Here is a 24,683-nt window from a genome sequence, read left to right on the forward strand (position 1 = left end):
TGTCATATTTGAAATAAGTAGTTCCCTATTTTGAGGCATTTAGATGGTTTTGAATTTTAACTGGTTTCTCATATAAAAGAAAGATGTTTAATTAGACAAGATAACTATTATAATTTCCATAAGCTAAGATTTAGATATTCCACTGCAGGTTTTCTTTTAAATTTAAAGAAATTTTAATGTTTATTTATTTTTGAAAGAGAGAGAAAAAGAGCAGAGGAAGGGCAGAAAGAGAGGGGGAGAGAGGATCTGAAGTGGGCTCTGTGCTGACAGCAGAGAGCTGGATGCGGGGCTTGAACTTACGAACTGTGAGATCACGACCGGAGCCGAAGTTGGACGCTTAACCGACTGAACCACCCAGGTGGCCCGTTTTTCTGTTTGTTTTGTTTCTTAAACCTAAGATTCCCTTCTGTTAAGTCTCAAAATTAATTGTTCTCAAAAAGTATCTAATGCTTATCTCTAAATTTCTAAATCAGAAAAGATCTGTTAAATTTCATAGAAAAAAACAGGCAGGTGTTGAAGTTCTCCTTTTTTAGGATTATCAAATAATCCATGAAATAACAAATTATACATGGTGTTTTGATTGATATACTGTACAATTTACATTGAACTGGGCTACTTAAGTTGATGCCCTTGAGGAAATTATGGTCTAAAACAAGCAAAGGAAACATGAACAGTAAATGGCTCTGAAGGGCATCTGAAATTACAAATGTTCCAGAGACTTTCTGTTTAAAAAAAGGAGCAGTTTTCATCCTTGAGGACTCTAATAAGAGCCTCATCATCTGTAAAACTCTGCTCTTTTCAAGCAATGGTTTTCAACTGTGGTGCAATCACAGGGCCAGCTTCTAGGAACACATGCCTAGTCTACATCCCAGATGAATCCTAACGGAAATGGAAATGTCTTTTTTTTTTTTTTAAAGTTTATTTGAGAGAGAGAGTGAGCACATAAACCAGGCAGGATTAGAGAGAAGGAGAGAGAGAATCCCTAGCAGGCTCCACGTCATCAGCACACAGCCCCATGAGGGGCTTGAACTTACGAACCGTGAGATCATGATCTGAGCTGAGATCAAGAGTCGATGCTTAACTGACTGCGCCACCCAGGCACCCCCCAAATGGAACTTTTTTTAAAGTACCAAGAGTCCTATACTCTAAAAAAAAACAAAAAAAGCTCCTCCGGTGATTCTAATATATAGTTAATAATCGCTCAGAGCAATAAAAATGTTTCTAATAGATGTAAGTGCTTGCCCGAGCCTATAATATAAAATGCAGTAAGATATACCGTGAGATGTTTAAATACATACCTGTGCCTGTACATCACCTTTTTCAGCTAGGAACTGATAATACTGAATCAAATCTTCTTCCAGCATTCCACTATTCATTCCTGGATTTTCCACCTCGTCAGGCAGCCGTATTCTCTGTACTACTGAGCCTCCTGTCAGTGAGATGTCACTAGCAACTGAAACAAGGGGACGAAGTAATAGCATGGAGGAAGGTCAGAAGCATTGTTCCACAGAAAAAAGTATCATTTCAGCTGCCAAGTGCTGACAGACCTTATGCAAACAGTAATCTACAGATTACAAAATAGTAATTACAGAAGCCCAGTTTTTTCGACAAACTATTTAAGAAGTGGAATCCAAAGCACATGTGCACATACACACACAAGTTCTTAGTCAACTAGGGTAAAGACCATTCCACTTAAGAGAGTCAGTCACGGTTATTTCAAGTAATACAACAAAAATAGATGTATTTAAAGTTAAATCCATTTTGGTTTTTGTTTCTTTTGATACGGTGAAAGGCAAAAAAAAAAAATAGATACCATGATTGGCAACAAGACGATAGTGAGTCAGTGCCGATTCACAGCTCTGGAGGACTCCGATGCCGGCCCAGTACCGGTAACCCTGTGAGACAATCTCTGGTGAGAAGCCTGCGGTTTCACTGGAGCTCTCGTTGTAACAAAGAAAGCCACCTGCATTCAGGATGTAATTCTATGGTTCCTTGATCCCAGTACATCACCACCTCATTTATCCTGAGTTTTAAGTTCGGCAACTCCAACAACCAGACTATAGCTAAGCACTAGGAAATAGTGAAGTTCCCACAGAAATCAAAACAGATGCTATGAACCTTACGCATGAACTCTGTGTTATCTAATGTGTAAAAGAAAATTACTTGGGCTCTTGCTAAGAACACATTCTAATCTTATTTTAGACAGGATTTTAACCAAAACAGGGTTGATTTACCAAACCAGCAAAGAAGCAACAATTAGCAAAACAGGGAAAACAAACGATTACTGGATGCAGGCAAAGACACCAGCAAAAAATGATTTCAGAATGAGGGGGAAGATAGTGAATTATAAAGAACATTAGATGCAAAGTAGAGCCTCTTGAGTCGTTTAGCAACAGACTCAACTTTACAAACTGTCACAATCCTTAGGGTGTTATCGTATAATTACGTGTATAATATTTCATGTTTTTATCCTGTAGCCATTATTTAAGAAGATTGGTAAATTAAAAAAAGTTATCTGTAAAAATATTTAACATACTTTTGCCACACAAAAATAAATGCTTCAAATTTCTGGAAAATTCATCTAAAAGCAACTTTTCAATTACTGTTTGAGGAATAAATGTGACCACAGATGAAAAAACCAATGGGAAAAAAAGCTTCAGAACTAGTGAGGAATGTTTCAGAAAGCTAGAGCAACATTCTTGTTTTTCAGTGGCTTTAACTACTTCAGCAGTTTGTGTCTGTCACAGACAAGGTCCAAGCTCCTTGGCAGGATGTAGAGTTCACTTACGTGATTCCTGATGCACTTCCTGGCATTCTCCTCTCCAGCCACTAAAAAGCTTGTATTTTCTTGCAAGCACCATGTTTCCTTGTTGCTGTCCCTCTGTATATATTGCTTCTGCTGTCTGGATGCCCTTCCACTTCTATTCACTACTGTTTATCCCTCAAAAGTTACTTTGTTTCTTTCCTCAGAAAGAAACTTTCTTTTAACCTCTTTTTAACCTCTTTCCTTTAACCTCTCCTTCTGACACCAGTGTGAATTAAGGACCTTTCTAGGTGATTCTTGTACTGTAATGATCTCCTTACTCGTGTGAATATAAATGTAAAACAAATCAATGTTCAATGTAAAATCAACTTAAATGTAAAATCTGTGAAAACTCAACCTAGGAAATGATTCTGACAAACAAGCTTCCAACTTACAGAAAAAAAAAAAAGCCATTTATCAGATCTCTATTTTAAGGGCAATCAGCCAAACTAGTCATTTTAAAGAAAAACTGTGGACTCTACAAATTTTCATCCACATGTAGATTCAAGTGTTATATCTGTTAATAAGAATTTAAAGGACGTTCAACTGAATATTTGATCTGAATGAATACAAGCAGATCTTGTTCATGAAAGCTAGAAAAGTTATGGCTCCTCAAAACCCAAACATTCTGCTACTCAATGTTTCTAAGTCTTCCCCTGAAATCTTACTTACCAAAACCATGTGTGCTATCAGGTTGCCCCCAAGAGCTCCAAAAGTGTAATACACGAGGGCCTGAGAAAGAACAAAAGACACTTAACTGATCATAGGCACACACTGACCCAATTCAAATTGTTGCACATGATAAAGTTTTCATATTATTACCTTTGCCTGACTTGAATTGACACCAAGTCCAGAGGCATAGAGAAAGCCAAGGGCCTGAAATAAAATGATAAAAGTAAGAATTCTTCCCTAGTGGAAGTGTATCCAGCAGAGACATGGTTTTATGAACTACGAAAAGACGCAACAATCTTTAGATGCTGAAAGACTTGAATCTCCAAGTATGTACAACTGTGGAATTAAAGAGACTCAGAAATGCATTCAAGGTTTTACACAATGAAATACAACTTTAAACAAATCGTCTACCTTGAAGATTAAAGACAACTTAGTAAAATGTTAACTGGAAAAACAAAGCTGAACACAAACGTGGCTTTTATTTTATCTTGATCGATAGCTATTTTGAGAACAACCCCTATAATGATATAATGATCAACACATTACCTAGCAAAGGAGAAAACACAATGAAAATGGTAAGAGACTACCAAGATAAACTATCCTAGCAATAAAAAGGGGCAGCAAGGGTCAAGTTGAAGGGGTCAACAGAGAAAGGTCACTTTACAATGCTAAAGCACACATACTTTTTCATTAAAAAATAACAACAGCAACAAAAAACCCAAAACAAAAAACCCCAACCAACCAAAACATGATCTTTGTCTTCTGAGGACAATCCTTGATGACACGAAAGTATAAGCTAAAGTTAGAAAGGCAGATATATCACGTGCCAGTGCTCATCAAAATCATGAGCTCTGTTTTATTTCCCAGCCTCCCTTGTACTTGGGGTCACATGTCTAGGATGCGGCAAAGAGATGTGAACCATTTTTAGGTGTGGCCATTAAAAACTTTCCAGAGAATCCTCCAGCCCCCACTTCTCCTTTCATGATGGCCCCAAAGCCCTACGTTTCAGACGGTTGCAGCTATGTGGCAGAAGCAGCCCTTGACTGAGTCACCATCTGGAAGACAGGACGCAGGCAGGGGAACTGCACCGACCCTGGCATGCACAAGGAATAACTCTCTGTAGTGCTGAGCCACTGTGATTTGGGGGCTGTGTCTGTTACATCAGCTAGAATTAATTACCACAGAGAGAGTGTTTTGCAATGTACAACATAAAGCACCGTGGCACGGTAAGGTGCTATTATTAGAGGGAAAAGATGCCTTAGAAGAAAAACCATACTTCAGAGCCAAATGTGTCTGCATAAAAAGAATGTATGTGTGAATTTTATATAAAATGACTTACACAAAGAAGGGGAAAAAAGCTTTGAAAACAAAGGAGGAACAGTTAAGATATAACCTGTTTATAAATTAAACCACGACCATGTTAGAGCTGCAGACTGGTTAGGTATTCGGTCCTACAGAAAACTATGGTCACAATTCCTGTTATTGTTTACACAGTCTGAAAACAGTCCTCCTCTGTGACTAGAAATTTTATATTTAAGCATATCCCATACCTTCAATAAACCTGAATTATGGAGAGCATTTAAAAGAAATGGGGTGGCCCCCTAAATCTAGCTGTCAATCTTACTATTACCAAGGGGAATTAAGCAGGTATCATGTACCAACTGGTGTGATGCAGTCTGGGATACAGAGCACCCCCCATAAGGCAGTCTGGGCCAAAAGTATTTTCCTTGTGTTCATCAGCCTTTAGCTGTGACATCCCCTGTAGGAAACAGAAATGAAAAATGGGTCCTGTTGCTAACACAGATAAGAAAGAAAAGCGGGAACTGTGCTAGCAATAAAGACCAAATATAAGGTGTAGTCCTAGGCTGGATGCTGCTTTGGACAAAACAAGTATAAAGAAAATGTTTTGGTTCAACACCCTATGAATACTGTGTGGGTATTACATTTACCAGAGTGAAGCAGTGAGGGCTATTTACTGGATGAGCAAGTAACGGAACAGAAGACTGTGCGTCTCATTTTAATAAAAAATTCACAGTATAAATACACAAAGAGAAAGGTCAAGAAGGGTGTGCATGCAGTAACATGTTACCAATGTTCAGGTCTGGGTGGTACAGAAGGATGCTTACTTTCTTAGTATTTTTTAATTTGTATTTCTAGTTTCCTATAATGGACACGTACTATAATGAACATTTAAAAAACCACCAAGATTACCAAAAGCTACAGTATCTGAAGTTTGGAAAAAGGGCAGTGGGGAGTGACTGCAGATAAAAAAAAAAATAATCACCTTCATGTTTCACTCTTTACAGACTGAATCTGGAAAACTACAAATATAATTGTGGTAAGATGCAACCTCAAGAACGCCGTAGATGACCACAAGTGTTCTCAGACTAAGGAAAAAGACTGTCTGAGAAGATTGGTAAAATGATCTGCTGCAAAATTAGTATTTAAAGATATTCTACCTCGCAGCCATCCTTACTAAAGGAAGGCAGACCATCGAGAGTAAACTGCTGTGAAAATAAACAAGTGCTGTGTGCCAACAGATTCTGCCGTGGAAGTGCACTTACAGTTTGTCCCTTAGGAGAGCCTTCCTCAGTCAGTTTCTCAAACATCTCTTTAGCTGCCTGGATATTCTGTGTCAGGTAATCACCAAACAAAAGAGCATACGACACTCTCTCCAGGGCCTTGGTATGGTTCATGCCTGCTGCCTTTTGAAGATACCGATAGGCTCTTTAAACGTAAGCAATTAAAAAACAAAACAAATTAGCAATATTTTGGAACTACTATTAAAATATATATATATATACACTTTGACAAAATCTGGGGCGCCTGTCTGGCTCAGTCAGAAAAGCATGTAACTCTTGATCTTGGGGTTCTGAGTTCGAGCTCCACATTGGCTGTAGAGATTACTGAAATAAAAAAAACTTGAAAAAGTTTTCTTTCTTTTTTTTTTTTTACAAAAGCTAAAATGCAGAAAAATTAATTTCCCTGTTCTATAGAATCCTTCTGATATTTGATTTCTACTAAATTGTGTTACTTATATATGTAGAAAGCATTCTGGCTACTTTTGTTTTTATATAAAGTACCAGTTCTGTTATTCCAATATTTTAGAACAGTCTAATTTTAAAAATTTCTATTAAGAAAGTTATCTAGATTTGCAATGACAGAATTATAATAATGTGGTATCCAATAAATAATCCAATGATAACCATGGCAATTTTCTTTTAAAATCTTTGCACAGACTATAACAAAAGTCAGCTAAAACTAAAAGTAAGGCACATAAAACGTTGGAAGACAGTCAACTCATTTCATATTCTTTCCAAATTCCTAAATTCTAGTCTTTGTCTGCAAGACAATTACAAAGCAAAAACAAAAAAACGAAACACCTGACAACAATTCCTTTTGTTTTACGTCATTTTGAAATCTGAACAGTGTAGGTATTCTTGGCTCTCAGAAACTATTACAGCTTTAATCAGTTCCCTTTTGTTTATTGTTCATTCTTGTGACGAGTATTTATAATGTTTTAATCCCAACAAGCTGAAATCTGATAAAAGTAATGGCCCTACTATCCATATTTCATAGTAGGTTTTCTTATAGTATAACTTAAGAAATCCTGTCTTTGGGAGTAGACTTCAAAAAGAAAAAAAATACCACACTTTAGCTTTTTATCTCAGTAATGGCCTGTGTTAGGGGAGGAATGGACTTGGTAGTGCTACCTACTCTCGTTTTTGGCTTTTCTTATTGCTTCCATTGAGGATTTTCATCCCAGTCTGGTACATCACTTCTGCTTCCTGCATTTGCCGTCTTTTAGCAGCCTCTTCTTCAGCTAAAAACAAAATGTCAGATGCTTTTAAATGTATTTTAATTTTATACCACTTATGTATCAAACATCAGTATATATTTTCTTTTGGGTAGTCATACAAACACAATATTTCACTATTTCCAAATCTGACTTTAAAGACACATGGTTTTTGTGTGTGGCCTTTATCTGACAAAAGAGGACTTAAAAAAAAAAAAACAACTCATTGAAATCACTTTCTTGTAAAGAAAACAATTATCAACCTGTTTTTGGAAGGTGCTTTCCTGCTAGTAATTATAAAAATTTTTATATAATTCAAACTAAAATTCCAGGAGGACCTTATGATTATATACCAAGGTGAGCTAAAACCAGGACAGAAGAAGAGTAAAAAACAATAGTCAGAAAAATACTGTTGTAGTCAAAGTACTCTTTAGCCTTACCTGAAAGGTTGCATCTTTACAAGAAGATAGCTGACGAATTACATAACAAAAAATAAAAAGGATTTTTATTAAACAGAGATCTTGATTTAATATTCAAGTTCTCTGTACTTCCCAGTGTAGTGATATAACACTGGAAATCATAGCATTGGTATAGATGTCCCCCAAATTATTTTGCTACTATACTGGAGCATTTTAGCAGAAATCTAGAACTCATCAAGAGACATTTGAATATTTTGTTAGGAATATTTATAGAAATAGAAGAGACTACTTCTTGTAATATAACAACAAAATTTGATGTATTAAACAGGAATACCTAAATCATACTGGCCCACATGTGAAGGTAGACTATATTTGGTGATATCTCTAAGGAATGCCTAAATATTCTATCAGAACCAGTACTTTGAAAATGTTACCTGGTAACAAAGGAGGTATGTTCAAGGTTTTCTGTTGTTCTTTGACAGTTAGAAAGTTTTACCTGAAAACATGGCTTGCCTTTAGAGGCAATACTGACATTAACGTTTCAGGCAGTTAAATACACTGTATCTACCAAATATTCCCTTAGCACAGCACATTCCACTCAAAGTTATTTTAAAAAAGTATTATTTTTCTTCTAAGCGCTATTAATTAACCTTCAACATAATGTTCTGTTTCCGTCATTGCCAAAAAATGTTTTACATTAATTAATTTAGCAGCCTGCCCGAGGGTTTACGGGACAACCTGTGCACACCAACGGAAAATCACCTCTAAATAAAACACGAGTGGGATACACCGCCCAGTGACAGCCTGGAGGTAAGTACACCGCAAGCTTCCTACTCATAAGTCTAGTCTTTAGGACCATAACTATGTCATCAGCACTGACCACTTCTGATCAAGGTGGGAAAAGGATGGCTAGAAAAAAGCCTTAAAAATGTTATGCAAGACCTAGAGCAATGTGGACACGCCTCCTACTGAACACTACTTACTTTCACAAAAGCCCCACTTTTCATCTGCCTTGTAGTCATAGGTTGTAGCACACCATAATCTGCCATCTTCCCTCCCATCTGATGTACATTCATCGTATTCCTTATCCAGGAACAGGAAAGGGAAGTGGCAGGGCTCCCCATGTGCTGTGCCTTCGATGGCGGTCAAAGCTGAAAAGATAAGAAAGAACTCTAAACATGAAGAGCACCTCTGGTATTCATGGATTTAATACTGTGCATTCTAATGATTAGAATCTGAAGACAAAAATACACGATTTGAAATAAATGGGGAACATGAAAGGGTCAGCATCAATTTTCTGTAAGGACGATTTAAGGGTGGGTCAACTTAGTGGACATGGCTGATTGACTACCCAGCTCTGTATCTAGCTTAGAATCTCTGAAGGTCTTGAGAGATGATAACCTTGGAATGTTAAGAGTCTACTGCAAAACTCCCAACTAACTAGTGAGCAAAAAACAAGGCAAATGCAACCAAATTAATTCCACTGTTCAGCACAACTCTTTTTTCTATCTGAATGTTGTAATTCAATTTCTTTAGTAGTATAAAGTTATACAGGTAAAGTTAATCACTCATGTACACCTCTGTGATCCGACAGCATTTTATCAGAGTACTTATCATATGTGCTGAGGTTCTTTCTTTCCATATTCTAGCTTCCACTAGACCCCGAGCTTGTTAAAAGTAAAGACCATATCTCTAATTTGTTCTTAAGCTCTGAGTATCTTCTAGGTGCTGGAAATTATGCCAGGTGCTGGAAACGAGGTGGAGCAGAGGCCTCTGCTATACACAACTTACCGCCTAGCAAGGAAGAGAGACATTAAACAAAAGTATGATCTATGTTATGAAAAGGAAAGCCTCCCCTGTCAGGAACTGAGGTTTATACTGAACTTCATGGATATGTAGGAGACGAGGGTGGATGAACTGCTTCAGGGTGGGGTGGGAGAAGTATTATAGACAGAGAGAACCTTGTGCACTGAGAATCAAATGAAAGACAGCATGGTACAGTAGAAAAATTACAACAAGTTCAGTATGTCAGAACATGCAGTGTGAGTGCCAAGGTGGATGAGAGAAGAGGCTAAAAGCTAAAGTGGCCTGAAGAAGCCAGAGTAGGAAGGCCCTGACAAATCTAATTAAGGAGCCTGGACTTCATCCTGAGAACAATGGAAATTCACTTAAGAGTTTTAAACAGGAGTGACACGCTCATATTTGCATTTTTATTAAGAGAGTGGAAAATGGAATAGAGAGAAACAAGGCTGGATGCAAGGTGACCAGTTTAAAGGTTGTGACAGCAGTCTAATTGAGAGGTAATGGTAATCTGAAGAGGACAATGGAATGTAAGAAGTGGATGTACTCAAGTGATCCAAGGAAGTAGAAACAGTATCACTTACTGACTAGGTAGATGAGAGGGGAGAGGAGTCATGGAACACTCCTAGGTATTAGGCTTCAGGAAGTGAGGAGATGGCTGTCTTCACTAAGAGAACACTAAAGGAGGAGGTTATTGGGTAGGGATGAAACGGATCAGGGGCAAGTTAAGTTTTGATCCTGCTACATTCAAAGTGACTACAAAAAACAAAAACAAGATGTCTTAAGACAACTGGAGAAAGTTCTCCAGTTTCCAGATATACTGGAGGCCAAGAGTATGCATAAGAATGCCAAATGAGAAGTACAGGAGAAGACCAGAGGGCCAGGGTTGAGCCTAGAAGCATACATGGTTAAGTGTGAGTACATGTCAACTTCCACTGGTTGATTTTACATGGAGAATTTAATTAGGCAGCAGAGCTTAGTGATTAAGAGTAGAGATTCTGGAGTTAGAATGCCTGATTCAAATTCTACTGCTTATTAGATGTGCACTTTGAGCAAACTATTTAATTTCTTCATTTATCTGTAAAATTATTTGCAGATAACTGCCTTATCTACAAATAGAGATAATAGTCCTTGCTGCATAGAGTTATTCACAAAGATGAACTGAAATAATACATGTAAAGGACCCATCATGGTGCCTGCTACTTAAGGTAATAAGCATTCAAGAGATGGCAACTGCTATTATTACAGGCACGCCTGCTCTGAAAGGCTAGAAATGTGCTCTCCTTCTTTCCAGGGCCAAGAAGAGTACATATGAAGATACTAATTTGAAAACTATTTTCAGTAAGTTATAAAAGGCAAAATAAGGGGTGCCTGGGTGGCTCAGTGGGTTGAGCATCTGACTTCGGCTCAGGTCATGATCTCACGGTCCGTGAGTTTGAGCCCCGCGTCGGGCTCTGTGCTGACAGCTCAGAGCCTGGAGCCTGCTTCCGATTCTGTGTCTCCCTCTCTCTCTGCCCCTCCCCTGCTCATGCTCTGTCTCTGTCTCAAAAATAAAAACATTAAAAAAGTTCAAAATAAATTTCAAATGGTTTACCGACAGGTAAATGTCATTCACTATCCTGGTAATTACTACCAGGGACAAATACTTTGACCTGTCCATGTTTATAAGAAATGATCTTTAGTACAGCATATAAGCTGTGCTAAAGTGTCCTTTAGTAACAGCCCTATAGGGGTAACTTTAACTACAGAGTTTGAAAAAGGCACGCCTATGCACTGCTACTAGATTCAAATTTGCTTGAGAAAAATAGTATCTGTAAAACAGTAGTTTGTAAACTTGAATTTCAAATTAAACAATGTAATAGGTTAAAAGAATACTGAATTTTTGCTATGATAATAGAAATTAAAAAAAAATAGCTTGTCCTAAGAATTCTAATTTGTCAAAGCTTTCTAAGGGGTGCAAATATATGAAAGAATTCTCTTTCATGTGATGAAACTATACGCCAGCAAAGAAACTGGAAAGAACCCAAAGGTTTTTGGCAACAAAGTGTTTTAACCCAAGGCTGATTCAGCACTAACTTAAGTAGAAAGAAACCCCAGGGTGCATGTACTTCACCAATTTAGTTAAAGTGAATCTCGGTCTAAATAATGTGTTTATTAGTAAGTAACTAGAAAGAAAATTTGTATGTCTCAGCTACATTCACTAAGCCAAATCACAACAGGGAATTGCTACTACCTTTTAAACTGGTTGTAAAGTCTTCTAAAAGTTCCTGACCGGGACTTGCTAGTTGTAAGTCAATTATCTCAAGTAGATATTCTTACAATAGCATTATTATTCAGTTAATTTTCTTTCCATGAAGAAATTCTGCAAGAGTTTCAAAGCTGTCATTTAAAAAACTGCCACAAAAACAGTACCAGCTTTAAAAACAATGGTAATCACTGCTCTGGTGCAATGAAGCAGACTGATTATGCAATTTAAGTTAATGATACCAGTAGTCAAACCTGACAAAATGAAAGGGGGAAAAATGTGTCCTTAAGTCAATTCTGCACCTTCCTGTGAAAAATCACATTTTTAGAGGATTCATATTTTGACTCTACAATGACGACACAGTACCACTATCTATTTAAACCCTGACAGTAAGATATTTATGATTTATGTTATATGAAAACTTATGATAATTAACAGACTGCTTTATATTTAAACTAGTAAGGATTTGCTCTTGCAAAGTCAGTAAAAATCATTCAAGATAGCTAGAAAAAGTTAAAAGTTAAAAAAAAAAAAAAAAAAAAAAAAAGACAATCCAAAACAACAACCCCAAGCCTGAAATCATTCAGCACTGGCCAGAGTCTGGGTATATGGGAATCTTCATACTGCTGGCAGGAGTATAAATTAGTACAAGCTTTTCATGAGGGACCTTTAGAAATACCTATTAGCATTTAAACGGTCCATACGTTTGGATCCCATTTTTCCACTTCTAGGATGTTTACTTGTAAAAATGCTCCCAATAAGGATGCAAAGAGATATGTGTAAGAGAGTGTTTGTATATAAAGATATAAAACCAACAAGAACTCAAAGGTCTATCAACAGGAGATTGGTTAAATCAGCAACAGTGTGGCCACTACACGAAAACCTGGGCAGCAATACAGATGGAAGGTCACTGGAGAGGAGTGTAGATGGAGCAGAGGATCCAAGTCTGGGTGTCAGGGCAATCTTGTATCTGAAGGTCAGGCAGATTCCAGGGAACCAGCAGCCAAGTGAAGAAACTATCTTCAGAGTATGAAAAAATATGTGAGGGGTCAGTAAAATGAGGACCAAGAACTGACCAAGTATCCAGCAATGAGAATGTGACTAGAGCACAGTGGATTGACAGACAGTTCTTGAGGGGATTAGAGCATTCCTGGAGTCAGATGAGAGAATGGGAAGAGAGGAAGAGAATAAAGACAACTCTTCCAAAGAAGAACGTTACAAAGGGGAGTAGGGAAGAAGGGAGGTTGCTAGAAGGGGTTTTGGTTTTTAAAATATAAGCTATTACAGCATGTCTGAATGCTGATGGAAAGAACCCAAGAGAGAGGGAGCAATGAAAGTTCGGCTAGAATGATGCTGTATGAACTGAATTAAATGTCCTGGGAATAGCAACACCCAATAGCTTTCCCTCATTTCTAATGGTAAAATCAAAATGAAACCCAAAAAAGTCAACTTCTTGATCCATAAAGATAAAAGCAAAGGATTTAGTTTTGCAAATTTCTCATCTTAGGAGCTTTTACACTGCCAGTAAAGACTGATACTGTATCTATAAGTTTAGATAAGTGCTCTATTAATAAGAAAACTACTTAATCATGCTGCTTGTTTGAAGCTATCTTGCACTTCCAAGCATACAACAGTAAGTAGAATTTTAGTCAAATATATTTGTAGTAGAAAATAGTTGAAATGCAATCACTTAATCTTAAAAAGCTATCAACCATATAGTGTTGAACCATATAGTGTTCAATTTTAGTAAACACCAAGATAAAAACTCAACCAACCAACCAACTGAGGGTTGATGGGGCATGGGAGGGAGGGGAGGGTGGGTGATGGGTATTGAGGAGGGCACCTTTTGGGATGAGCACTGGGTGTTGTATGGAAACCAATTTGACAATAAATCTCATATTAAAAAAAAACCCAAAAAACTCAACCAACCAACCATCATCGAAAATCCCCAAATTACTAAAATCAAACCCAACTACAGATGATTCAAAGTAAACCCTACTTGAGATAGAGCAAATGGTATAGGCAAAATAAAGAGGTATTTACTGTGGAAATACGGTACAACAATCTCTTAGGGAAATTCCCAATGTTATATAATTTATTATAGAGATTGTTTTCACCCAGTGCTGAGAATTCTAACTACAGCTGAGAAATGACATGTTAATGAAGAAAGGGAGGGAGGAAGGAAGGAAAGAGAAGCAGACTATGCAGGAAGGCCTTGCTTTAAGGATTAAAACAATTTTCAGAACAAGAATGAAAGGTAGTAATATGGAAAATGAAAAAACATTAAGAATTCACGAGCTCACTTCTCTCTGTGAGAACTAATTTTAAAGGAGAAAGACAAACAAGCACTGGCTCATGTGCCCAGAAGAAAGTGACAGGCACAATCAGAAACCATACAGAGTGAAACTTGCTCAGGAGAAGCAATTTAAGAAGAGTGAGCTATTTAAGAGTGAGCTTCTCTGAATAATGGCTTTAAAGACAGTTCTTAGAGTTTGAACAGCACCCGGTGGAGTGCTTTTCCACAACGATGGTCTCCTAAAGGAGTTTTCTTGCACAACTAATTTCTTGCACACCCCAACAAAACAAAATAAAACAATGAAATCTTTTCATTAAAGTCACAACCTGCTGTAGGGAATGAACTATGTTTCCTAAGCCATCTATCTTCTGTTACGTCTGATCACTAAATTAAGGTTTTATTCCCAGCCACCCCCATGTGAGTGACAATGAGGTAGAAATGCCATCCTATTACTCAACCAACTTGCTTATTTCATAGCCCAACTTAAGCATGATTTATCAAGTTTAAACTCGGTTCCTTCTGTGCCATTTGAAATAAAGCAAGATGCTCAACATTTGACTTAATTTTTTCTTTTTTAAGACTATCCGGATAACATGTTTATTGTTGCAGAGACAATCACAGCGATAGGAAAGAATACAAAATTAAAGAAAAATCACAGTCATCTTTAGCTACCACTGCAAATTCCCTTTTTTCTCCCCAGGTAAACAAACCACGGTTACTAGAAAGGTAGTTCACTTTTCTCTTTCACTTGCAAATATATAGGGGGGAAAAAAGTCTTTTCTTTACAAAAGGGACCTGTGATGGTTAACTGTGTCAGCTCACTGGGCCACAGTGCCCAGGTATTTGGTCAAAAATTATTCTGGATGTTTCTATGAAGGTGTTTGTGGAGAGTAACATTTAAATCAGTGGACTCTGAGTAAAGCAGATTACCCTCCATAAGTGGGTGGGTCTCATTCAATTAGTTGAAGGCCTAACAGAATACTGACCTCCCTTGAGCAAGCAAGAGGGAATTCTGCCAGCAGGCAGCCTTTGGTTCCATTTCTCTGGAGAACCCTGATCAATACAAGGATCATACTAAGTGAATTATTTGCAATGTGGCATTTTCACTTTACACTACTATTCTTGCAGGTGGCAGACTGCGGATTGGCTCACTCTTAACCCTTTCCTCACCTTCTGCAGAGCTAGGGATGGTCAAATGATTGTCTTGGTAGTTTTACTAGTGACTCCTAGGGGAGGTTCCTGCCCTTCTGATGCAGGTATCACTTCTTCCTGAGGACCAAGGAAGGTACAGCCTTCTGTAGCCTCCTGAGGTACAGCCACCATCAGTTGTGATCACATGGAACCAACATGAAGATGAAGCTAATTTACTAAGGAGATTGAATAGGAGAGAGAGGAGCTGGAGTCCTCAATGGCATGAGCCCTGAACAGCCTATGGAACCAAAAAACCCTCTGCTTTTGCCACTTTTGAACAGATTTTGTCATTTGCAATAAAAATGTTCTTTTTAAAAACTGCAAATATTCTATAATAGGAAACACCACAATGTAATCACTTCCCCTCTTGATGGCCATTTATTTATTTGTTTACAAAAAACGTTTACTGGGATAATGTGCAAAAAACAGTCACCACAGGGATGGCTGTTTTCCTCTGAAAGGTGGACCCTTGGCTAGAATCAGGGAACTTACATTTTGGGAGGGTTCCCACTACTCTAACTGATAAAAGTGACTCACTGGGCCTAAACTGTACAATGTGGTTTATGCTCAACATCTGTTTTCCTTCTGGGAACCTACAATTTTGGTACAGGCTAGGCCGAGAGTGATTACATGACTAGTCTGCATTAAAAATTCCAAGCACTGGGTCTCTAACCACCTTCCCTGGAAGGTAATATTTCACCTGTGTTGCCACACATGCTCAGGGAATTAAGTACATTCTCTGAGGAGTCCCCTGGAAGACTGCTGGAAACTTGCACCTTGTTTCATTTGGGTTTCGTCTCATGCTGATTTTGGTTTGTATCCCTTCTGCTATAATCACCCAAAGCAGTGAGTACAACTACTTGCTGAGTCCTCCCAGCAAATCATGGAACCCGGGGAAGTCTTGGAGACCCAAGTCAGCTGGCATCAGAAGTAGGATTCTCTATGATGACCCCGACCCACTGAAATACAGTGAAAGCACTGTTTGGGAAAGGAAGGACAGCGGACAGGCTGTGATGAATCTTTGGTGGCCAGGTGGCTACAGGGTCATCCGTGGGGTGCAGCAGCTGAGCTGCTCTCTGTTATGAGACATAAACGTTACCTGTGGAATCTGAAAATGATAGATCCAACTCCAGGGGAGTGAGCTCACTGCTTCTGGCCACAGTGGCTAAAGTGATGCCTTTGGGTTTTATGCTCTCCTCCAAATAGGAGAAAGGGCTCCCAAATTCCCAAAGGTGAACGGGCCAAAAATGTTAAAAGTTTACAGTGCTCTCTCCTCCAGGTGGGGTGGAGGGGCAGGATGGGGGGGTGGGGGGCAAGAGGGAATAAAACCAGGTCCTAGGGCCGGAGCAAAACTTCAGAGAAACCAGAAAGAAAAGGGAGGGAGGGAGAGCCCAAGCAGTTTTTTTTTGTTGTTTTTTTTCAGTCTAGCTGCTGCTGCAGTAGCCTCCCCTACTCCCCTTCCTCCCCTGCGTTCCAGCCTCCAGCCAGGATCTTCCCTGGCAGCTGTGATGTTAACATGTAAATGCCGAATTTATTTCTTGGCAGTTCAAGTAAATTTGCAACAAGGTAAAAAAAAGAAAAGGAATTTCTTTGGTAGCTTTGTATTTCGTGGCTATCACAGCTGGATGCATGATATAAATTGACATATAATGTTTAATACTTATAATTCCATACATGCCTGAGGAATCATCTTGATCAGGAGAAGCTGCAAAAAAGAAATGTGTTAGTGGGACACAACTTCCTTGCTTTTTGCCACCAGTGGGCGGGTTGGAATTTAAACTCCTTTGAGTATTGGAAACGGAACAAGTCTCTGTAATTGCTGGGTTTTGCTATGGAAGATTAGGATGTTTGCTTAGTGAAGCCCCTATAAACAGGGAGACAGTAAGAAAGAGGTGATCTACAGATACACACTTTTAAAGTTCTAAAGAACAGGTTTTAGCTGGCTACTGAGGGCTTGTGAAAGCAGAGGTCAGACCTTAGAGCCTGAAATGCGTGCCTGTGGGGATGGGGGTGGGGGAGAGAGGGGAGAGGGAGAGAGAGAAAGGGAGGGAACTCAAAGGGTGACAACACAAAAGGTGTAGCAGTCACTTTGCATGTCACTTAGAATTTCTGGCCCTGCAGCATCTAGCCTTTGCTGCAGAAAAAAAAGCCTTTGGCTTTTAAAAAATCCTGAATTCACAGATCCTAGTTGCCTGGACTTGATTCTAAGCTCAAACCTGATGCTATCTGGGACAGGCTTCCAGCTTCAGTGTGAGCTGGACTGAACTGAAAACAGGAATAGGCTCAATAAACAGAGCTCGGATTCTGTGACCTCTGTACCTTAGGCCACCTTTCTGTGGGTCCCCACATTGTGAGAAAATCGTGAATGCTTGGGTCACGTACAAATGCTCACAGGAAAGGAATTGTTCTTCGATGGGACTACCTGAAATCAAGCTGCTGACTGGCTGCATATTTAACTTGTGACTATTGCCCCAAGCTGTAATTTGTGAGAGGGTACATCGCAGGAACTATGACCCTCTATTCACTCCTTACAGGTTGAGTGGACTCCAGGCATGTCCTAATTGTGTCTGGCTCTCCTGATAAACTGCCATCTCCAACAAGGACTGATTACGTGACCGCTTCCCTCACCTCTCCTGTGCACACACCTTAGTGCAATCTGATTATTCATTGCAGCTGTCCTCAGAGAAGGGTTGATCTTTTCTAGGCTGCTTACTGGTTATGTGATCAGGGCAAAAGGGGTGGGAAATTATGTAAACCTCTAAAACTTGTGAAAATTATGAAATTTTTTGAAAATTCAAGATTTTGTCCTGACTGATTTTTGAACATGGTGGTTTTCTGGCTCAGCTCTATAAAAATGCTCTTCTGAGAAGATGTTCTGCCCCTCTTACACAGAACCCCTCCAAGTGAAAGGTATGGATGAGACTAGGGGATGACTAAGAAAATACAAAATTATGATTGCTGAATGGAAACACTGATTTTGAAACAACAAGGAAAATCAACTGAAACTCCTGCACTTGGAGAGGCATGAGTGAGGGGAGAAGGCATGATGATGTTTGTTTTTTGAAACTATTTATGGAAGCTTCTTCCCCCTCCTTGCACCATTCCAAGCTGTTTAGAGTGCTTTGCATTCAGAGTGCTGAGCCTGTGCTCCTATCTGACAGGGTTGACCATGAGGTAGCAGGAGGCGGCCGGGCCCTTGCACCTGCCATGCAGAAAACTTCCAGCTGTTGTCCCCACTCATGAGGTGGATGCACTGGTCTCACTCTCATGGACAACAAAACTGTTTGGAGCTGACTGGTAGTGCCTCTGAAACTAAAGACTGAGCTAAATGACTTGGACTGCTGGAAACCCCAGGACAAGATGCCCATGGTAGGAGGCCACATCATAGTGCCTAACATATGCCCTGCTTGGGGTGCCCCAATGATGGTAAACTCTTTGTTTGCAGGGTTACTACACGTGCCCTCTGGGACTATATTTCTGTATGTGCACCCTGACTATCACGACACTGCCTCAGCTAAAACTTACTGGCCAGTTGTGCTGGGCCTGAATTGATGCTTAAGGCCAGGTAAAAAGGGTTAATACAGATATTTAAGGGGGAAGCCACCTGACTAAGGCAGGCCTTTATGATTAATGGGATTTGTTGACTGGCTGAGTCCAGGACCCATGAAGGGCATAATTGAAACCAATACTGCAGACTGTTCTCACTCTGTTGTCTGGGTCTCACTGAGAGTAACTTTGCTGTAAAGCCAAGACAGCTAATGACCAAGGGGGTAGACTATGCAGAGAAGAGTTCACACAGCAGGTTTTAACTTCTGTCCTTGAAAAGACCTGCTTATAAGGTCAGCCCTTGGCTGGTGTCTGGGAACTTAAGATTTTGGAAGGGTTCCCGCTACCCTGTTAGGAGTGACTCATCCCAACTGTACAAACAATATGGTTTATGGTGAACACCTGCTTTCCTTCCACGAGTCTGCAGTTTTGGTATGTGCTAGGTACAGAGTGCCCACATGACCACCCTCCTAAAACAACTCTAGGTATAGGTCTCTAATGAGTGTCCCTGGTAGACAGCATGTCACCCATATTGCCACAACTTGTTGCTGGAGAAATTAAACACATTTTGTGTGACTCCCCAGGGAGAGGACCATAGGAAGCTTGCATCCAGTTTTTCCCCAGGCTTCACCTATGCATATTTCTCTTTATTGTGTTTTGTGTTCTTTTGCTGTGATAAACCATAGCTATAAATATGACTACATGCTCAGTCCTATGAGTCTCATGGAAAATCATCGAGCCTGGAGGTGTGGTCCTGGGGATCCCAGAGACAGTTGGAACTAAGTGTAAAATATTCAACAAGAAGGCAAGTGTGGCTGGAATCATGTGAGTGAAGGGAAGTGGCAGAAGATAAAGTCAGAGAGATAGTAGGGGCTTGATCATGGAAGGCCTTATTTGGACTTTATTCTGAATGTGATAGGAAGCCACTGGAGGCTCTGAACAGGAAGGAAAACTGGTCTGGTTGCTGTTAGAGAACTGACATAAGGGGGAAAGCAGGGACACGAGGCAGGAAGTTCTTACAGACATAAGACTCTTCAACTATCCTTGGGTGGTTCAGATCCACTTCAGAAAGGAGAAACTTAAGTTCTTCTTTAAGGATGAGTAGAAATAGGATAAATTTGGGCAAGGGGGTGAGGAAGGTAGTCCAAGCAGCAGGAAGAACTTGTACAAAGACCTAGAGGCATAAACTGCACGGTGTATCTGAAGAATGGTAATGGGTTTGATATCACTGAAAGAGGGTCTGGGGCAGAGCCACAGAGATGAAGTCACAGAAGCCAGCAGGCATGCTACATGTGGAAGATTTTGGGAATCATGCCAAGGGGCTTATGTGTCATCTCACGGGCAAACGGGGAGATACTGCAGGGTTGTAAACAGGGGAGTTACGGATCAAATTTGGGTTTTAGGAAGATCAATATGGCAGAGATGTGGATGAGAGAACAAAGGAAGCAAGTCTAAAAGTAAATATCATAGTACCCAGTTCTAATGTAGTTGGGACTGCACACAAAACCATGCATATATAATTTATGTTATACATAAACAGAGAGGTGACATGATCAAATCATGTTAGAAACATGCTGACAAAAGACTTCCGGCAAGCACACTAAAGGTATTTCCTACCAGGCGGGTCCTTCCTACCTATGGAATGCTTTAGCAGTATGCATGTGGTATGTCTACACTGCTCACTGTACATAAACCTGGGATGTATATATTTATGAGGAATGACTTCCTAGAAAATGTCACACAAGCTATGCAGTTATCACAGAATAAACTGGAGATGTTTCATAATGGAAATAGCCCCATTCATGGACGTAACATTCCACATGCATCACTCAGAGGCTTCGTACGTTAAAATCCAGGCCAGAGTGCATCCTAGTTCAGGCAAGCAGTAGCTGGCAGCAGCCCTGGCAGTCACAGACTTCTAGACACTTCACCTGTGTCTTGTGATAATTGTATCTTTGAACATATTAGTCAGGTTTGGTGCTGGGTAAGATCTCTCATTCGGTGGAGTCCAATATACCAATCTGACCCATTGGGTTTTCTCACGATATTTAACTTGAAAAGGAAGCATCAGGATGAATGATGTATCTCCTAAACATACCCACCAAAAAGGGCTATCAGTACTGACAACTAAGTTGCAGTGCATGTCCCTGCTGCCTAGATTGTAGTGTCTAAATACAATTTCCACTAACAGGAATCTGGTTTGTGTGTGTGTGTGTGTGTGTGTGGTGGGGGGGGATGGCTGATTCATTTCTGGGTTAGGAAATGTAAAAGATAATTTAAGACATCCTACCCTGCCTGAAAAGAAAAAATGTTTAAAAGTTACCTACAATTAGTCAAAAGAACAAAGGAATGAACTTAAAGGAACTCTAAACAGGCACAACTGGGGTCATGTGAGCAATGAAGAAGGGTGACTGCAATAGCGTGAAGCACCAACATGTGAAACCCACAAATCTGTAATGATGCTCAGAAGCAAAGGAAAAGCAAAGCAAATAAAAACAAACAAACAAAAAAATGTACTCATTGGCCTCCTTTGGAGGTTGCTAGGGCACCAAGTTATTATTTGAAAATACTTCAAGGGAAAAACTCGAGCATTTATCCTGCTTATAAGGACTATATTTCAGGGTAACCAAATAGTTGATGAGGGAAAGTTTTTCTTTATAAAAGAATCCCAGATAACAAATGCAGGTGGAATTGCATGTTAGAAAGCCATCACTTTGCAATTCTTAGTGAAATCCAGACAACAAACAAAATGGTTGCCAAAACCTCTAGGTGAAATATCTGTGAGGAATTTTCGCATGGCTGGATCAGGCTGACACCACCCAGCTTCATTGATTCATCACCAGAAGTGGGACAATCAGATACTATATGCAATGCAATGTAAAAGGAAGTACACAATACACTATGAGATATTCTCAATAAAAAACCAGAGCTGAATCTACCCAAGCCTGTAGAGCTAACTCCCAGTTTACAGACTAGACAACAGACAGTGGAACACGTTAAATTATATTACAAGGATATGACCAACTAGACCCAGAATGTGGGAAACTGTATAGCACAAAGGACATTATTTCTCTAACAAGTAAAATGAAATAAAAAACAAGGGAGAGAGAATTGTTATAGATTAAGAGAAACCTATGATCTTAGTTTGGATACTCATTCAAACAAATCACTTCTAAGAAGATATTTGAAACATCTGGGAAAACGGAGAGCCTGGGGATTGAGTGATTAAGGAACAACAGCTAATTTTGTGGGTGTTCTAATACTTTTGTGGTTTTGTTGGAAAAAAAAAGTCATACTTTGAGAGATACATACATAGGTGAAATAACATGTGGAATTTGCTGTAAATACTCTAGGAAAGAAAAGAGTTAATGTGTGTGGGGTGGCAGAGACGCAACAAGAATGGGATTGTAGAGGGCCACTGACTCCGGGAGATGGGTACAGGGGTCCATTACATCCTCTACTTTTGTGCATGTTTCAAAGTCTCCCTTATAAAACATAAAAAAGAATGAATTAAGCTATAGTATTTGGCAAAAACTTAAAAATGGTAATACACACTGGCTGAGGTGCAGGAAAAGGAGCAGTTTCAAAGGAAGTAAACAATTACTTTTCCTAAGAACAACTTAACAGTATGTATCGAATGTCTTTTAAAATTTTATATTTAGTCCAGCATATTTAAAAAACTAATTCTCTGAAAATTTTCATAGATGTGCGCAAGGATACATCTAAAATGGTCACCCAACAAAAAGCATTGTAAACAACCTATTTCCAACTTATGACATGTCAATTTTTTTTTTAAGTTTTACTTATTTAAGTAAATACCCAGCGCGGGGCTCAGATTCAGGATCCCAAGATCAAGAGACGCGTGCGCTTCTGACTGAGCCAGCCAGGCACCCCTACGTGTAAAATTTTTTATAGTCATTAACCATCACATTGTAAAAGAATACTAAATGATAAAGGAAATTGTTCAAGATAAACTGTTAAGGCACAAAATATAGGCTATAAAATAGAATATACATTTTGTCCCATTTTAGTCTTCTGAAAACTATGTATTTAGAAAAGATCCTGAGTTTTCTCCATAATGTTAACAGCTGTTATGTCTAGTTGGTGGAATTAAGATGCTTTTAATTTTTTTACACAGTTTTTCTATTTGCAAGTATGGGTATTTATAATAAAGAAATTGTATTTTTGAAAGGTCAAATCTGGATCAATTTCTAAAAGTAGTTAGTAATGGAAATAATAAGTGGGTATGGTAGTGATATCTGAAATAATAAACTAAATGACAGGAGGCTGATGGGACAGGGCAGAGTGGATTCATTAACAATTAATTTTAGAAGGATAGGTATTTAGCACACTCTATTGTGAGAAAGAGCAAGTTGTAAATTTAAAAACAGAGGGTATCAAGAAGGTTAAAGTTAGAAAAGAATTAAAGTGTATGTGAGCTTCAGTTAGAGGAATAAACACCTACATCAATTTCCTAGGGTGACAGGGAAGGTTATTGTAGCAAAAATCTTAACACAATTCTGAAAATAACCAGAACAGCATATTAGACAATCTTTCTTGAGTTTCTATTTTGTGTACCATGCAGACAGATAATTATATACTGGAGTGCAAAAAGAAATGTTAGGATATTACTGTAATACAAATGCAATTCTCATCATCAAATTCAGCTTATGTAACGGGTCAAATCCATTAAATGAATAACTATGACATATAAAAATCTAGAAAATCCTATACTACCACACTTCATATATTATATATGGTTCAAAATTAGAAACTAGACATTTGCATCTTTCTACACTGGTTTAAATTTTAGTTGTCTCCTTTCTAAATCAGGCAAAAGCAAAGAAAATGCCCAGACTACCTTGTTTCCGTACTTTCGATGGTTCTTCGTAGTCCTGGTTTTCTGGATTTGGAGATTCTAGAAAGCTGATTTCTTCTGTGACACTTTCCGCTTCTTGACTCCTGAGGCTGTCTTCCTCTTCTTGAATAGGTGATTCTAATTCTGATTCTTCTGAATCAAGAAAGATCTGACCAGCGACTACTCTGCCTGCTGTGCTGTGATCCTTTACCGACGACTCATCTGATGGCAAAGGGGTCTGAGAATGTAAAGTATTTTTAGTTTCCAACCTAATTTGACCACTACTTTTATTAATCCAGATACATCTCCTTCAGCTGTGAAGGAGCTGGTCGTCTCTCTAAACTCTGAATACATACCACTGTGGTATGTATTCATCACATGCCTTCATCACTTGCCTAACCTGACTCTTCCAATTTCAACTTAAATGTTACTTCCCCCAGGAAGCCTTCCTTAATTCCTGAAGTCTGGATTAGGGTCTTTCCCTATAAGTTCCCAACATCTCTTATACTTCCCCTTATGCTAGCCCCGTACTACAACTTTCTGATTCTTATCTGTGTTTCCTCAAATCTAGAGATCAGAGATCATAACTGAATGGTTTCCTTGGATGCATAATAATCAGCCTTATTCACTCAATCAACCAATTTAGCTCAACAGATGTATAAAAATTGATATATAAGTGGAAACAAATGGCAGAGGTTAAGCCTTCAAAATTAAAAATACTTAAAAAAAAAAACAGAAATAAAATCAATCTCTCATTAGGCAGGAAAAGTGTTACTGCCTTGGGGCGCCTGGGTGGCTCAGTCGATTAAGCGTTCGACTTCGGCTCTGGTCATGATCTTGCGGTCCGTGAGTTCGAGCCCCGCGTCGGGCTCTATGCTGACAGCTCAGAGCCTGGAGCCTGTTTCAGATTCTGTGTCTCCCTCTCTCTCTGACCTTCCCCCATTCATGCTCTGTCTCTCTCTGTCTCAAAAATAAATAAACGTTAAAAAAAAAAAAATGTTACTGCCTTCAGGCTCTTACACAGCACATTTAAGTTAAAATTAAACCTAATAACCAA

The 24,683-nt window shown here is 39.0% G+C and overlaps 1 protein-coding gene across 1 annotated transcript in view; it reads right to left on the bottom strand.

The window, feature by feature from the left end:
• The window catches only part of SEL1L (SEL1L adaptor subunit of ERAD E3 ubiquitin ligase), a 52,298-nt gene that overhangs the window by 21,621 nt on the left and 5,994 nt on the right, over positions 1–24,683 (bottom strand). The window contains exons 3-10 of the mRNA XM_019461936.2: positions 23,630–23,864; positions 8,674–8,841; positions 7,193–7,298; positions 6,040–6,202; positions 3,626–3,679; positions 3,476–3,535; positions 1,814–1,895; positions 1,299–1,453 (exon numbers count right to left, since the gene is read on the bottom strand). Coding sequence (XP_019317481.1) covers positions 1,299–1,453; positions 1,814–1,895; positions 3,476–3,535; positions 3,626–3,679; positions 6,040–6,202; positions 7,193–7,298; positions 8,674–8,841; positions 23,630–23,864 — 1,023 coding nt within the window. The remainder of the gene's footprint in view (positions 1–1,298; positions 1,454–1,813; positions 1,896–3,475; positions 3,536–3,625; positions 3,680–6,039; positions 6,203–7,192; positions 7,299–8,673; positions 8,842–23,629; positions 23,865–24,683) is intronic.

The sequence above is a fragment of the Panthera pardus genome, unplaced genomic scaffold (assembly GCF_024362965.1).
Source record: "Panthera pardus isolate Hobbes unplaced genomic scaffold, ASM2436296v1 HiC_scaffold_24, whole genome shotgun sequence".
Taxonomy (NCBI): domain Eukaryota; kingdom Metazoa; phylum Chordata; class Mammalia; order Carnivora; family Felidae; genus Panthera; species Panthera pardus.